General features: G+C 38.4%; 1 protein-coding gene across 1 annotated transcript; it reads right to left on the bottom strand.

The window, feature by feature from the left end:
• Positions 1 to 274: 274 nt before the first annotated feature.
• LOC107742834 (protein FAM83H-like) lies at positions 275 to 11,598 on the bottom strand. Its single transcript, XM_016555891.1, has 6 exons — positions 11,182 to 11,598; positions 5,469 to 5,938; positions 4,199 to 4,363; positions 3,989 to 4,113; positions 1,116 to 3,894; positions 275 to 351 (listed from the first exon to the last, which is right to left on the bottom strand). Exons 2-6 carry the CDS (start codon positions 5,916 to 5,918, stop codon positions 331 to 333), a joined length of 3,540 nt encoding a protein of 1,179 aa, XP_016411377.1. The 5' UTR covers positions 5,919 to 5,938; positions 11,182 to 11,598; the 3' UTR covers positions 275 to 330.
• Between the last annotated feature and the right edge of the window lie 1,885 nt (positions 11,599 to 13,483).

Raw genomic sequence — 13,483 nt, 5'->3', positions numbered from 1 at the left:
TACTGTTATGAGGTATGCCCTAATGCCTTATAAGGGCAAAGTGAATCATCTGTGGCCTCAGATTGGCACAGAGCAAGGAATATTCATCCTGCTGCAGCAAGAATCCTCATATTTGAGGTTGAGCTATTTTCGTGGTCTGTTTATATGAGATCCATGTACCATGTAGATTACTAGTCATTTAGTAGACACTTTTATGTGAAGCGACTTACTTGCTTCTCTTTGTCTGTTCACAGGAGTATTGGGGATGTTTGGTACAATATTTTTTGTATGGTTTCAGGTACTCTTTACAGTTCTCTGTGAGGAACATTGGCCGCCTTCATCCATATTTTGTTATCCCAGGTTATTCCCCATCTGTTGAAGTAGAGTGACAGATATGTGAGTGAAACATCCTACTATTCTCTCATCCATCAACCCACAAATTGTACAGGAGATTCTGTGATAGTCTATTTCATTTATTTCTAACATAAATGAAAACAAACAGATTGGAGGCTACAAACAAACTGATACTTAAATGTCATGGCATATAAAGAACGTAAAGTCAAATAATAAATAAACATGTAAAAGGAAAATATAATTTGTCAATAAATATACTTGGACATTAAATGCTACATTAAATGCTTTGCTCAGAATTGATATGCTTCATTTATAAGATATAAAGGTAACACATTATAATAAGGTTCATTAATTAACATTAGTTAACTATTTTAGTTAACATGAACTAAGCATGAACAATACTTCTACAGCATTTATTAATCTTAGTTAATGTTAACTTCAACATTTACTAATGCATTATTAAAATCAAAAGTTGGGCTTGTTAACATTAATGCACTGTGAATTAACTTGAACTAACAATGAACAACTGTATCTTCATTAACTAACAGATTAATAAATACTGTAATGTATTCTTCATTGTTTGTTCATGTTAGTTAATACATTAACTAACATTAACTAATGTAACCTTATTGTAAAGTGTTACCAATATAAGCAGAAATAAGATATAAGTTCACTACAAATATTGTACAAGGATCTCATGTGATTGATGTAATCAGACTTTGCTCTGCCTTCTCTACACTTCCCTGGTCCAAGCAACACTCTTCTCGGTTACGATAAAGTACCTCGAAACGACTGTAGACCTTCTTTTCTTTGCGCATACTCTCTATTCTCTTCAGCAGATTGTCCCTCTCCTGTAGATTTACTGTAGTTCGGCTGACCCCGCTCCGGTTTTGAAATTGGAAGGATGAATTGGAAACTTCTTCTTCCTTGCCCCCCCCGCCTTTCCCAGACTCTTCATTCTGCTTTCTATTCTTGTGGCTATTTGCTGAGATTTGCTCTAGGATCACCTTGGTATCATCCCTGAGGTTGCTGCTGAATATCACATTTGATGTAGAGGACTGATAGCGTGTTGGAGTCGGTTTAGCATTGGGTTTGTTGTTCTCTACTGTGGTTGAAGATGATATGGATTCAGATGGTTTCTCTTTGTCTGAGGGCTCCTCTTGCACCTCAGGGACTGTTTTCATTGACTTGTCCTCTTGAGAGCTGGAGACTCCTGAGTGCTTCTTTTCTCCCTTTGGCCCAAGGAAACCCTTTAATCTCTGTGTTTGTTTCTTGAGGAAATCAAGGGCCTTTGTATCTTTGCCATCAGAGTTCCCAAGGTTTAGGGAGCTCAGGCTTTCTTTGGACTCTGCACGGGTGATGCCCGATGAGCTGAAGCTGCGAGACTTCTTAAGCTCACTCTTTTCAGCATCTGTTGCGTCCGTAAGAATCTCCTCACCGCATGAGATACGACGATGAGAAGATTGAGAGGCTTTAAATGGTTTTAAGAACTTGGCTGAAGGGAAAGGCCGAAGTGACTTAGTTGGTTCCTTAGCGGGCTCTTTCTTTGATGCATCAGCTGTGCTCTCTGTTTTGCTGTTCATGAGCTGCCTGTCCACAGAGACTTCAGATGGTTTTGTTGCAATCACCAGGCGCTGTGGTACAGGATCTGTTAGCGTAACTGATGGCTCTTGTGTCTTTACAGTGGACAACTCTGAAGTAACAAGCACATTTGGAACTTTGTTTGCTGTATCAGAGAGGTCTGGCTTTTTCATGTCTGCTTCTCGACTTTTAGAACCCAAATCTAACTCTAATTTTGAGCTCTTTCTCTTTTCTTCCAAATTTTTGAAGTACTGAAGTCTGCTTGCTGGATCATTCATGCTTAGGGAAGAAGTTGTTTGCTGAGATCTCGAAGGCTCTGTTGGCTGTGTAATTTTGTTGTCCTCAGGTTCAGGGTTGTCAGGTTTCTCAGGTTGCTCTTTTTCTTTGATGGGCTTTTCTTTGGCGTCTCTGATCGTTGTCAGATCTCCTGTTGATGCATTTTTAACATCTTTTTCATCTGCTTTTTTATGCTTATTCCAGTCAAACGGCTCTCTTGACAACGATCTCCTCTTTTCCAGAATTTCTGCCACAATAGATGAGTATCGAATAGGCTCACTCTCATCTTTTTCCTCCTGTAACTCGCCACCAGACTTGGCTTGCGAGGAGCTGTGTTGCTCCAGCTTTGAGGAGCTGAAGATTAAAGAAGACCTTAGTCTTGAGCTCCTTTGCAGCATTGGGTTAATTCGAGATCGGAACGACTCATGCTTGGTAATGCTGATTTCCCTCGGTTCTGGCTCCTTCTCATTGTCTGTTGAAGATGCTAGTGATGAAGCTGAAATGGCTGGTTTTAATGTGTCAGTACTTGTGGGACCCAGGTCAGAGCTAATATCTCTCACTTGATTCCTATCTTGTATGATGGGTTTACCAAAGCGTGGCCGCAAGTCAAGGTTTGGCTTAGTTGGGATATTCGGACGCTCTCTTAAATGAAGGCCTGGTCCCTCTGAGCTATAAAGTCTGCTGTCAGGTTGTTGATGTGGCTCATCAAAAGCATCTGGACCCATTGGCTGATGCAGGCCCTCCTCTCCTGCATCTTCATAAGTGCTGAGATAAGAGTTGATTCTCCAGCTCCGCAATCCCTGCTTCACACTGGGGTCTTGGGACTGCCGTACCTGCTCTCCAGTGGAGAACAACTGCTTGTGGTCTGGAGGATGTGTCTGAGTCGGCGAACTCTGACAGGCATATGCATGGCCCGCAGCAGGCCTCTGGTGGGTTTGAGGACCGTATCGTCCCCCTCCTGAGATGTAATGTTTTTCTGAATCACTTTTGAGGTCGTCAGAGGATAAAACATTCAGATTTCCTGGTGCTTCAAGTTCAGGAGGATATGCAGGATCAGAGTGTTGATCTGTCTGGTACATGCCGTAGTTAAGGCGGTCATAGTGCCCACGCTCAGAATCCGGTCCCATGCCCTCACTATGATAGTATTGTTGTTCTCGCTGGTAATGCGATTCCATCTCCTCCAAGTTGTTCATTACACGCTGTTTCATGTACTGACGGGAGGAGGCGTAGGTCTCACGGGTGCCCTCGGCGTAGCTATGCCTCTTAAAGGCATTCATTTCCAGCTGCCTGGAGGCTAACATTGAGCGTCCTGGATCCAAGAATGACTGCTGCATCCTGAACTGCTGTGTTGCATATTTGGTGACCTGCATAGGACCTGCACTTGGTTCAAGTGTATGGCGGAACGGGTCATCCCTCCGAAAAGTTGGTATGGTGTCAAGACGATCCCCAAATGGGTAACCAGTAAGTTCAGGCTGGCGAGGATATCCTCTGGGATTCCTTAGTGACTGAGTCCTTTTTAAGCCAAACTGGTTGCCAAGGTAACTACTTGTACTGTCTTGTGGCATGGGTACAAGGGAATTTTCAATAACAAGAGGCTGAGACTGAGCAAACAAGATACGAAACTCTTCATCAAATGTGGCAACTAGTTCTCCAAGGAACAAATGGGCAATGCAGCGGTGGATCTTCTCAAAAGACCACATAAAGCTGGAGAAAGAGAGAAAGAAATATGTTCAGTGTCATCTGTGTCACATTCAAGTGGGCATGCATTAGAGATGAATTCTTATGTCACTGAGCTCACCTATAGTTTCCACTGATCACTGCTCTGCAGTCTGTCAGAAGAAAACGGTCCATCACTTGACCTTTAAATGATTTTCCTGTGCGGCAGAAATAGGTAATGCCTGCCACTGTCCGTACCCGCATCATCTGTAACCAGTGAAGTCACCATTAAGCCTGCGTTTTCTTAAAATTCAAATTAAAACTTGGGTTAGTTGAGGCAAATTGAACTTACATGGATCATATCCAGGTTAACTTTACAGCTTGCCACCATGTTAACAAAATGATGGGCATTTTGTTCATCCAGCAGAATGTAGACAGGCACATGACGTACTGCAGCATCCAAAAGATCGGCAAATATATCAACATCTGTGAAAATATCCATTACCACTGCAATTACCTGTTAGAAAGAAGAAATAAACATGAAAATAGCAATACGGATTGACCTCAAGCTGTGCGTCAGAGTTGACAATTAAAACTAGTTGAGTTACAATGTACTTTAATTATACACTTTTGTAAGAAAGAAAAAACAACTGAAGATTAGATGATGAACCAACTGATGCTGACTAAAAATCTGATTTTATATGACATGCAATTATGACACAAAAATTATCAGTAATTTTTGTTTATGTTGCAGTAACCAATATCACAGTGGTCTTGACTTGGACTTTGTATTATCATGACCAGCATTGATGTACAGTAGCCTCACTTACATGTTTTCATTTACTGAAGCCATTGCAGAAATGCCCTATTCCCAGCCAGCTAAGATTAATTTATTTCATGAGCAATAACAGGGGGCTTACTGACATTAAAGGGGTCCTATTATGCTTTTTCACTTTTTCAGCTTTAGTTAGTCTGTAATGTTGCTGTTTGAGCATAAAAAAGATCTGGTTGAGACCTGGTTGAGCTGCACTAGAGAAGGCAACGAGTGTTATCACTGTGTCGGAGACACGCTAGCTTTCCCAAGGCAGACGAACTTAGAGTGGTTACAATCATCCGGGTATAAATCGCTCTCAAATTGATTCGATTTTGACGCAATATTTACACTGAAGCTAGCAGGCGGGGGCATGATAGTTCCCGACCAGGCACCGAGTGGTGCCAATCACAACACACACTGGCCCAGCTAACCAATCACAGCACATTTCGTATTTCAGAAGGCGGGCCTTCATTTGATACAGGAACTATTCGAGCCGTTCATGCCAGACTGGGGAGAGAGGTGTTGTAATAATGTAAAATATTTGAAAAATAATGTATTTTTCGAACAATCTAGTATGAGAGCCTGTTCTAGTACACCCCCAAAACAAAATCAAGACTTTGTAAAAGCATAATAGGACCCCTTTAAATGAGTAGTATTTGGCTGGTCATAGTCTTAATTTCATGTAAGTGTAAATCATTTTAAACATATTTTTAGGTAAAATGTTTTTCCTGAGGAAAATGATTACTGAGTGGACCTTTCAAATTCTTGATTCCAGCCTGATGTCATTTATAAATATGAAAGCACTAACCTGATGAGCATTTTTGATGAGTTGCCGGGCCTGCTCTTTAATGCTGGGCCGCTCAGGGTCAGCAGGGTTTACCAACATTGTGACCTCTGTGGGCCCCACAAAACTATGTTGCTGCAGAGGCCAGCCAAGGTCTAGTCCTGGTGCATCCAAGTCAGAATGCAGTGGCCAGTAGGTGTCAGAAGACGCATCCTGATCTATTTCTCGATATGGCAGTTCTGGTACATTTCCAGCACTCTGTGGTGATTGCACAGTGCTTTTAATATGCTCAATCTCTGACCTTGATAAAAAGTCAACTACATTAACACTTTGTAAAAAGTTGTAATAGCCCTCAACGTCCTCCTCCACCAGGGCATCAATAGCCATGCGATACTCTTCTCTGTAATGCGGACGCAAGTAATTGGGATCCAGGGGGTTGTCGCCCAATGAAGAACTCTGTGAGCGGTGGGCCATGGTGGAGCAGGGAAAACAACCTGAGAAACAAATTTTTTCAATAAATAAGCATGTAAAATAATCTAAACAGCATATGTAAACTAAAATTTAGTTAATAATTTTTTCCCATTATTTTTATTAATAATAATTCTTCCAGAAAGTGTTTACATTTTTAGCACAAACATGATTGTTGTAAGTTTTTTTTGTTTGTTTGTTTTTGTAAGAACTAGAAAAAACAGCTTTTTAATACCATGGATACAATAACAAATATAAAATAGCACACTGTATTTTGGACAATAGTTGTTTTTGTTTTGTTTTTGTTTCCATACAAGAGGATCCAGGAAGCACAAATACTGCATGTTAAGCCAATGTTTTAAATTTGCATATTATATGTTGCATAACCCAGATGTTAAATCACCAATCAGGCAACAAGTGTATTATGAAATATTATTGTAACCCAAATAATGTACTACTGTATGCTATTATTATAGTTCGACCTGCTGAAAAACTAGCTGTTTGACTCATTGTGTACATATGAAATTCCTATCTGTTCTGTGATCTTCCAGATAATGACCCCTTAGAAAGGTTAGGCCCCACTATGAAGGTTTTAGAAGGTTGTGGGCTCTTGTGTACATTTGTTTGTATTTTAGACATCGCCATGGAAACAGTGTCAGCCTGTTGGCGAGTGATTCATTGTGGGCAAGAGGGGAAGCAAAGAGACATCAACCGAAAGGGAAAAACTCAAGAAACATGTGACTGAATCAAAGAAGGGAGTGTTTTGCTGATGTACTTGTGAAAGAGACTCACTGAGTTAACTATGCACGTTAGAATGAGACTTTGAGCAGGTCGTAAATAAACTAAGACATGTGGCTGATTCATAACATGTCAATTACATAATGTAAACTCCCATTTGTACAAGAGATTCTTAAACATTCACTAACAGACGCGTTACCGGATTATCTCTCTCTCTCTCTCGCTCTCTCTATATATATATATCAGGGGCACTTCCTCCGAGTAGGCAAGGGAGGAGTGTCTCCTCAAAATATCGGATTAGAAAAAAAATCATAGTACAAAAATAAAACAAAGCCGGTATTACAAAATATAAGATTACAAAGTGTATAAATCACTCGTTTTCTAAAGAAACATTGTCCAACAGCGACACCACCAGGTAAAGTTACAGCAGGAGTCCACGTCTCTCTCACCTCCCCTGAGCCCATTGACTTTTAACAGACCTCCTAAAGCTGCAGTGGGTTTGGTGGGGGGTAATTGAGAATGAATGGGGGAAAATCACGTGAGAGGAGGCAATGCCTCCTATGACTGGTTATGTTCGGCTGTGACTGGTTCATGCTAGAGGCCTGCGCGCCCCGGGGAGGTTATAATCCGCACCCACCCGCTCCCGCGATACATTCACTCTTTGTTCACCCGCTGTCTGCTTAGAATAATTTTCTTCCCGACCGTTACCGCTAAATTTAGATTTCGTTTCCAGAATCTCACATTTAAATTTCCACTACTGAACGAGAGAGATAGGCTAACAAATATAAGTGTAGTCTGCACAAAATTGTATTTGTTATTTTATTCGTCTTGTCAAAGACACAAAGTTCGTTTAACATCTTGCTGTCAACACAGTAGGAAAAAAGTGCCGCAGAGAAAATAAAAATGTAGGTTTTACAAAAATTGCATTTCTTATTTTTATTAATCTTGTCAAAATACAAAATTAATTTAACATTTTGCTGTTAACACAGTAAGAAAAGAGTCGCAGAGAAAAATAAATAAATAAATAAATACGACATCTGTCATTTAAAATTGTAGGCTAAGCAAAATATGAACAAAACCGAGTTGAACGTCCTTCAAGGACAGCGCATCCACACTTTGCTCTGCCATCCTTATTTTGCTCTGTCACTCATTGACAACATGCCTGTTCTGTCTGATGGCCGTATATTTACCACCGGTTAGCCTGCTCTGAGGACCGTTATGCACATGCTGCACACACAGACCCGCAAAAAAATACATGATGCGAAAGCACTGGTCCGTGCGTGCAGCGGGTGCATAACAGTCCTGAGCGCAGGCTGTACCGGTGGTCGATAAGAGTGAGTAGGCTAAAGCGCAGATAAAGGACGTCGGGAAAGGAATATTGTTAGACCGCTCGCTCCCGTTCAAATTACACCAGAGTTACCGACCGCTACCGCGTTTTATTCTGAAATTTAATCCCGCCTCGCAAGAAATCTGGTCGGGTCCCGCGGGAATGCAGACCTCTAGTTCATGCGATAAATTCCGTCTCTTGTGTTTATGTGCGAATCAGTCTGAATGAACAATATAATGGTGTTAATGGGAAGACTAATTTAAGAAAGTAAACAACTCATACATTTAAATATAACCACTTTAAGTCAAACTCTTAACTTTTATAAAGAATATCTCTTTGGATTTGAGACTTTAGTCTTTGCAACTTTACAGATCTTCTTGCTTGTAACACTCCAAAGAGAAAGGAAAAATTGAAATCGCATCATATGACCCCTTTAAAATGGCCTGAAAACATGATCTGTGTGAGTTTTTAGTGAGAAATTAGCTTGCTGAAATTTAAAGTAAATATCTTTGTCTGTGACCAATATTTACTGAGCTTTGATGACTGATGAACCGAATAATTCAAAAATAGTTAAAAGTTAACTATTAAAAAGAATAGCTGAACATAAGTTCACAAATAAAATATATTGTTTAAATTACTGCCTTGAGTTATTATTTTGGAATAAATGTAAAATAAAAACTCTATTAAAAAGAATAGCTGAACATAAGTTCACAAATAAAATATATTCTTTAAACTACTGCCTTGAGTTATTATTTTGGAATAAATGTAAAATGCTTAAAAACTCTAACTTGATGAGATTCATACTTGGCTTTAATAAACAGATTATTGATTACATTGTTAATGTAAAAATATATATTTTTTAAATTATTTTTCTGGTAGTGTAAGTGTTTATTGTAATGTTTATTTAACAAAAAAAATGGGACTGGGACTTGAATTTACATTTGATTAAAAAAAAAAAAAAAACCTTTGCCTCCATTTCAGAATACCACCGCACACCACTGATTGATAGATAGATAGATAGATAGATATACAATCCGATAACATTTCTGTTAGCGAATGTTTAAGAATATTTGCATCTACTCGTAACTAGTCTTGATTATGATCAGTTTTTTTCATCTAATCTGAAACCTGCGCTGTCAGCATGTTTTCTTGTGAGAGTTGACACCCAGACCAGTAAATCATGTTGGAGTGGATTCAACAAAGAATACCAGACAATGCACTGCTTCACTGTTAATGTCTGTTTATTAAGACCGAACTTTATTTAAGCCTTTAATCTTTATCAAAAACTATTACTACAATTACTGACTGATAATAATAATTCAAGCTTATTTGTATTGGTCTCGCAAATGGATGGAAAAATGTGAAAAAAAACTAAGAGACATGTTATGAAATTACATTAAGCCAGAGTGGAGAAACTTTATACCTGCAGGTCTACACTGCAAGTGCCAATAGTTATATAAATCAGTTTTACTTTTTGAGAAGATATGTATTTATACACATGTCTGCACAGACATTGCTCATGTACATACATTCTTTTTAAATTGAAGAACAAGAACATAACTAGAAAAGACCTAGGCAGAAAATGCTTTACATTCCTGGGATAACCTTAACAACAGGCAGTGAGACTGACATAAAATAGGCACTGTTTCAGTAGCTTACTTTTTGCAATAGTCTTAATTAATTTCAGCAAACAGAAAGAGTTTTTTGCATAACCAAATTTTTTTTTTTAAATGAACCCTTGACTCTTTTATGAATATTTGGCTAAGTGTGAAATTGTATTATATTTACAGCTGCAACAAATTGTATGTTATATTCATAGGCAGAATGAAGGACAATTCAGAAATACTGAATTTATATAAACATCTATATTTGAACACTGACTTTATTTTTTTATGTCATGTTGGGTATTTTGCTGACATTAGTTTTTTAATTTATTTATTGGCATCGCCCGATGTTGTATAGGCCTATTTAACTTAGCATACTCATTTCCTCCATTTTTACATTTAGATTAATTTTGCCATCACCTAATCCTCACTTGCATTCATATTTTGGAAATACTAAACATTTAATAACACTGTTAAATGTACTCTTTGCCAATCTCAATGTATCTATTTTCCATATTGTATATAATAATGTTGTTATACCTAAATTCAATTCAACTTTAGCTATTAAAATGACTGACAAAATAGAGTAGAATTTAAAAAAAAAAAATTCAGTTATTGGCCATAATATGGAAATAATTATAGGTTTATTGGTATCAGCCATAATATTGGTGCTTTCTTAATCCTGACATGCTGTACATAATCACTCTGCAACATCAAATTTTTCTCAATTCATATCCAACACTAATGTGACACTGAATATTCTGTGAAGGGTCCAACGTTTGTCGATATAAAGACCACCAACAGGTTTTAGATATTTTTATCTTGGGCCTACATGGTAATCATGCTAGATTTACTCCAATTTCTGCCACTGATCAATTACTAACAACACCCTCTCTGCAATCCCAAAAAAGAACTTTGTGTTTCAACAAGTGCAAAATTAAAGTGTCTTATCACTCACACTCAACCATATGTAGGAAATTATGAAATATGACAGAACGCACATGTCTGTTCATGGTGTGTTTTACCTGGGCCTCAGCCACAAAAAGAATCAGTGCAGGTACATGGATTTACACGGATTGATAATTTAATAATTAGAGTTGTGCAATGTTTTAAGACCATGGTGGCACTGTAAGAAGACATCCTGAACCAATCCCTAACCAAAGTCCTAATTGATAACAAAGGAACAATTCTGTGCACCCAAGACACTGGACCATCACATTTCAAAGATCATAGTAGGCTTATACTCTAATAAAATACTTATAATACTTATAGCTTTAAGAACGTTTATTTTAAAAACTGCCATCATTTTCACACAGCTGTCAAAACTAAACTCCATCATCTACAAAACGACTGTTCAAACAAGTTATATAATTCTCAGTTGTTTTAATGTTTACTTCAAAAGTCTTTTAAATTGGCTGCTATAGTATGTAGAGTCCGAATCTCTATCAGATTAAAGTGCAAGCAACGTTTAAGAATAAAAATAGCTTTCAGCTCTCTCGTAGAGAGTTTCTACAAGTTTCTGCACTGTCAACGTTCATCTGCTCGTTCACACTTTGTGACTGGTCTTTTTGAAAGTTGAGACTCCTGCGCTCGTTCTTACCTTTACGTTTGTTGTTACTTGCAGTCGCCGGTAAAGAAACTTTTTTTCCGTTCCGAAAAAGTCGGTTATTTTCACCCCCTGTTCAGCGAACGCATCCGCGGTACATTCCTGGTGTCGGCGAAACCCCACCCAAAGCTATTCAGCTTAAAGGCGAAAACCAGCCCTGGCGAAACCTGTTCGCGTTCGGCCGAGTCCTGCCCGCCCGAACGTCTCAGCCCCGCAAAGATAACAGCACTCGGTTCGTGATGAACGTCGAACGACTCAACCCTTTGAATTTCACTTGTGAAACTCCTCCCAACCATCGCCGGCGTCACCGCTCACCTACAGGAGACAATTGCTACAAAAACTGACAACGATAAAGCCGAATACACTGCAGAGAAAGAAGAAGGCTTTTACAGCAGGGCATAACCGGCAAATCATGTACAAATTTGCTCCGTGGAGTTCCACGAACGCACTCCATATCCCAGCTCACCCTTCTCCTTCCTCTTTCCACAGCGAGCAGACAGACAGATGGTGGATTGTTAGGACAAAGGCGCACCCAGGTCATGATCACACTGTTGAGTTTTTTGTATGTACAGATGGTATAGAAGATAAATTATTCATTAATAGTTAGTGTTTTAAAACTCTCTATTTCTATAGAATAACGTGTCTCTAAAGACCACATCAAAACAAGTGTTTGTGCACATATGTGTAAACGACAACTTTACCAACTAGAGCCATCTTAAAATCATATTAAAAGTTATTCATATTATGTTTTGGCACTCAACCTTCCTCAGTGAATTATTCAAAATAATATCAAAAAATAAAAAATTAAACTTATGTAGCCTATATATTAAAGAAATCACCTTTTCAGAGCGTAAAGGTCACCCATTTGAAAGGGCCCACATATCAACATTTCAAAATAAACAGACTTCAGGTTAATATATGTTAGTTGCAAATTAATTTTTAAGTGAGATCAAAGTACAATTTGTTATGCAAGCTCTGTGTTGTCAAGACATCCCAAGAGCAATACACTACATATTTTATGAGGCTGTAATGATTATTGGTTACTTTATTGCAATTTGTAAAAGTAAGAGCACAATACACATGCATGCAGGCATGTGAAGTAAACACAGTAGTGAACACACACACCCGGAGCAGTGGGCAGCCATGTGCTGCGGCGCCCGGGGAGCAGTTGGGGGTTCGATGCCTTGCTCAAGGTTCTCACCTCAGTCGTGGTATTGAAGGTTACGTTTCATCAGTCAGAACGTTTCTGCTTTTTATTCAGCTCAGCTACAGCAGATATTGGTTTGCCTACAGCGATAGCTGGATGCTTTTGTCCATATTAGGGCTTTCCTGGCATGCCATAAGTTCTTACTTCTATGAGGCCGTTTTGGACTTCCTGTGGGAGAGCGTCCTCTGGCTTCCGAGTATGAATGTGAGTGTTCAGCGCTTCATGATGTTCACATCGTCTCATTCTGGATACAAATAAAACGTCAGGTCATGCATAGACTATCCTGTCTCTTCATTTAAATCTAGATTTATTTACACTGACCCGTGAAACTCTCTACGTGAACACACCTGCCCGAATAAAGTGCGGGGGATGAATTTACATTTTATTAAAATTAAATATTTAATAAATATTAAAAATGCAACTAACGTAGTTCTACACTCAGCAATATAAACAAAGGTGCCAGTTCTCTTTTGTTCTTGCTTTTTGATTGAGAACATTTTAAACGGGTATCGAGGGGTCTTGTCTTTTTTATGTTATCTGACTAAAAACTATTCATACTTTGATCTATTATTATTACAGTATCTATTTAAAAAAAATGTAGAGTGCCTTTAAAATAATGATCACAACACTGGTAAAAAAAGGCGTATACTGATTTTCTCATCCTCCGAATCATACTTATCAGTCCTTTTTTTTATTATCATTATCATTCAAAAAATGAATAAATTCAGAACAGGATTAGAATAGAATTCTATTTTAAATATGACAGAAATATTTTTTTCTACAACAGCAACAGTAGTGTTTACAAAAGCAAAACCACCATACCCTGTAAACTCAACAATAATAATATAATATAACAACAATAATAATAATATCAATAATACAATTCAGTTTCTAATTCCAAAGTTATTAAGTGGTGCAAAGAAAAAACTCTTAACCTTAAAATGGTCTTTTCTATTCTGTGCTTTTTTTTAAAAACTGCGTCACGCATTTGCTGCTGTATCAATACAGAAGCATCCCTATCGATACGCGTATCAGCAAAGAATGTTGTCACAGTATTGTGTGTTCCATGTGCCCCTTTTATACTTTGAG

This window comes from Sinocyclocheilus rhinocerous, unplaced genomic scaffold, assembly GCF_001515625.1.
Source record: "Sinocyclocheilus rhinocerous isolate Xijiao unplaced genomic scaffold, SAMN03320098_v1.1 scaffold1338, whole genome shotgun sequence".
Lineage (NCBI taxonomy): Eukaryota > Metazoa > Chordata > Actinopteri > Cypriniformes > Cyprinidae > Sinocyclocheilus > Sinocyclocheilus rhinocerous.
This window is presented reverse-complemented; position numbering and strand designations above follow the sequence as displayed.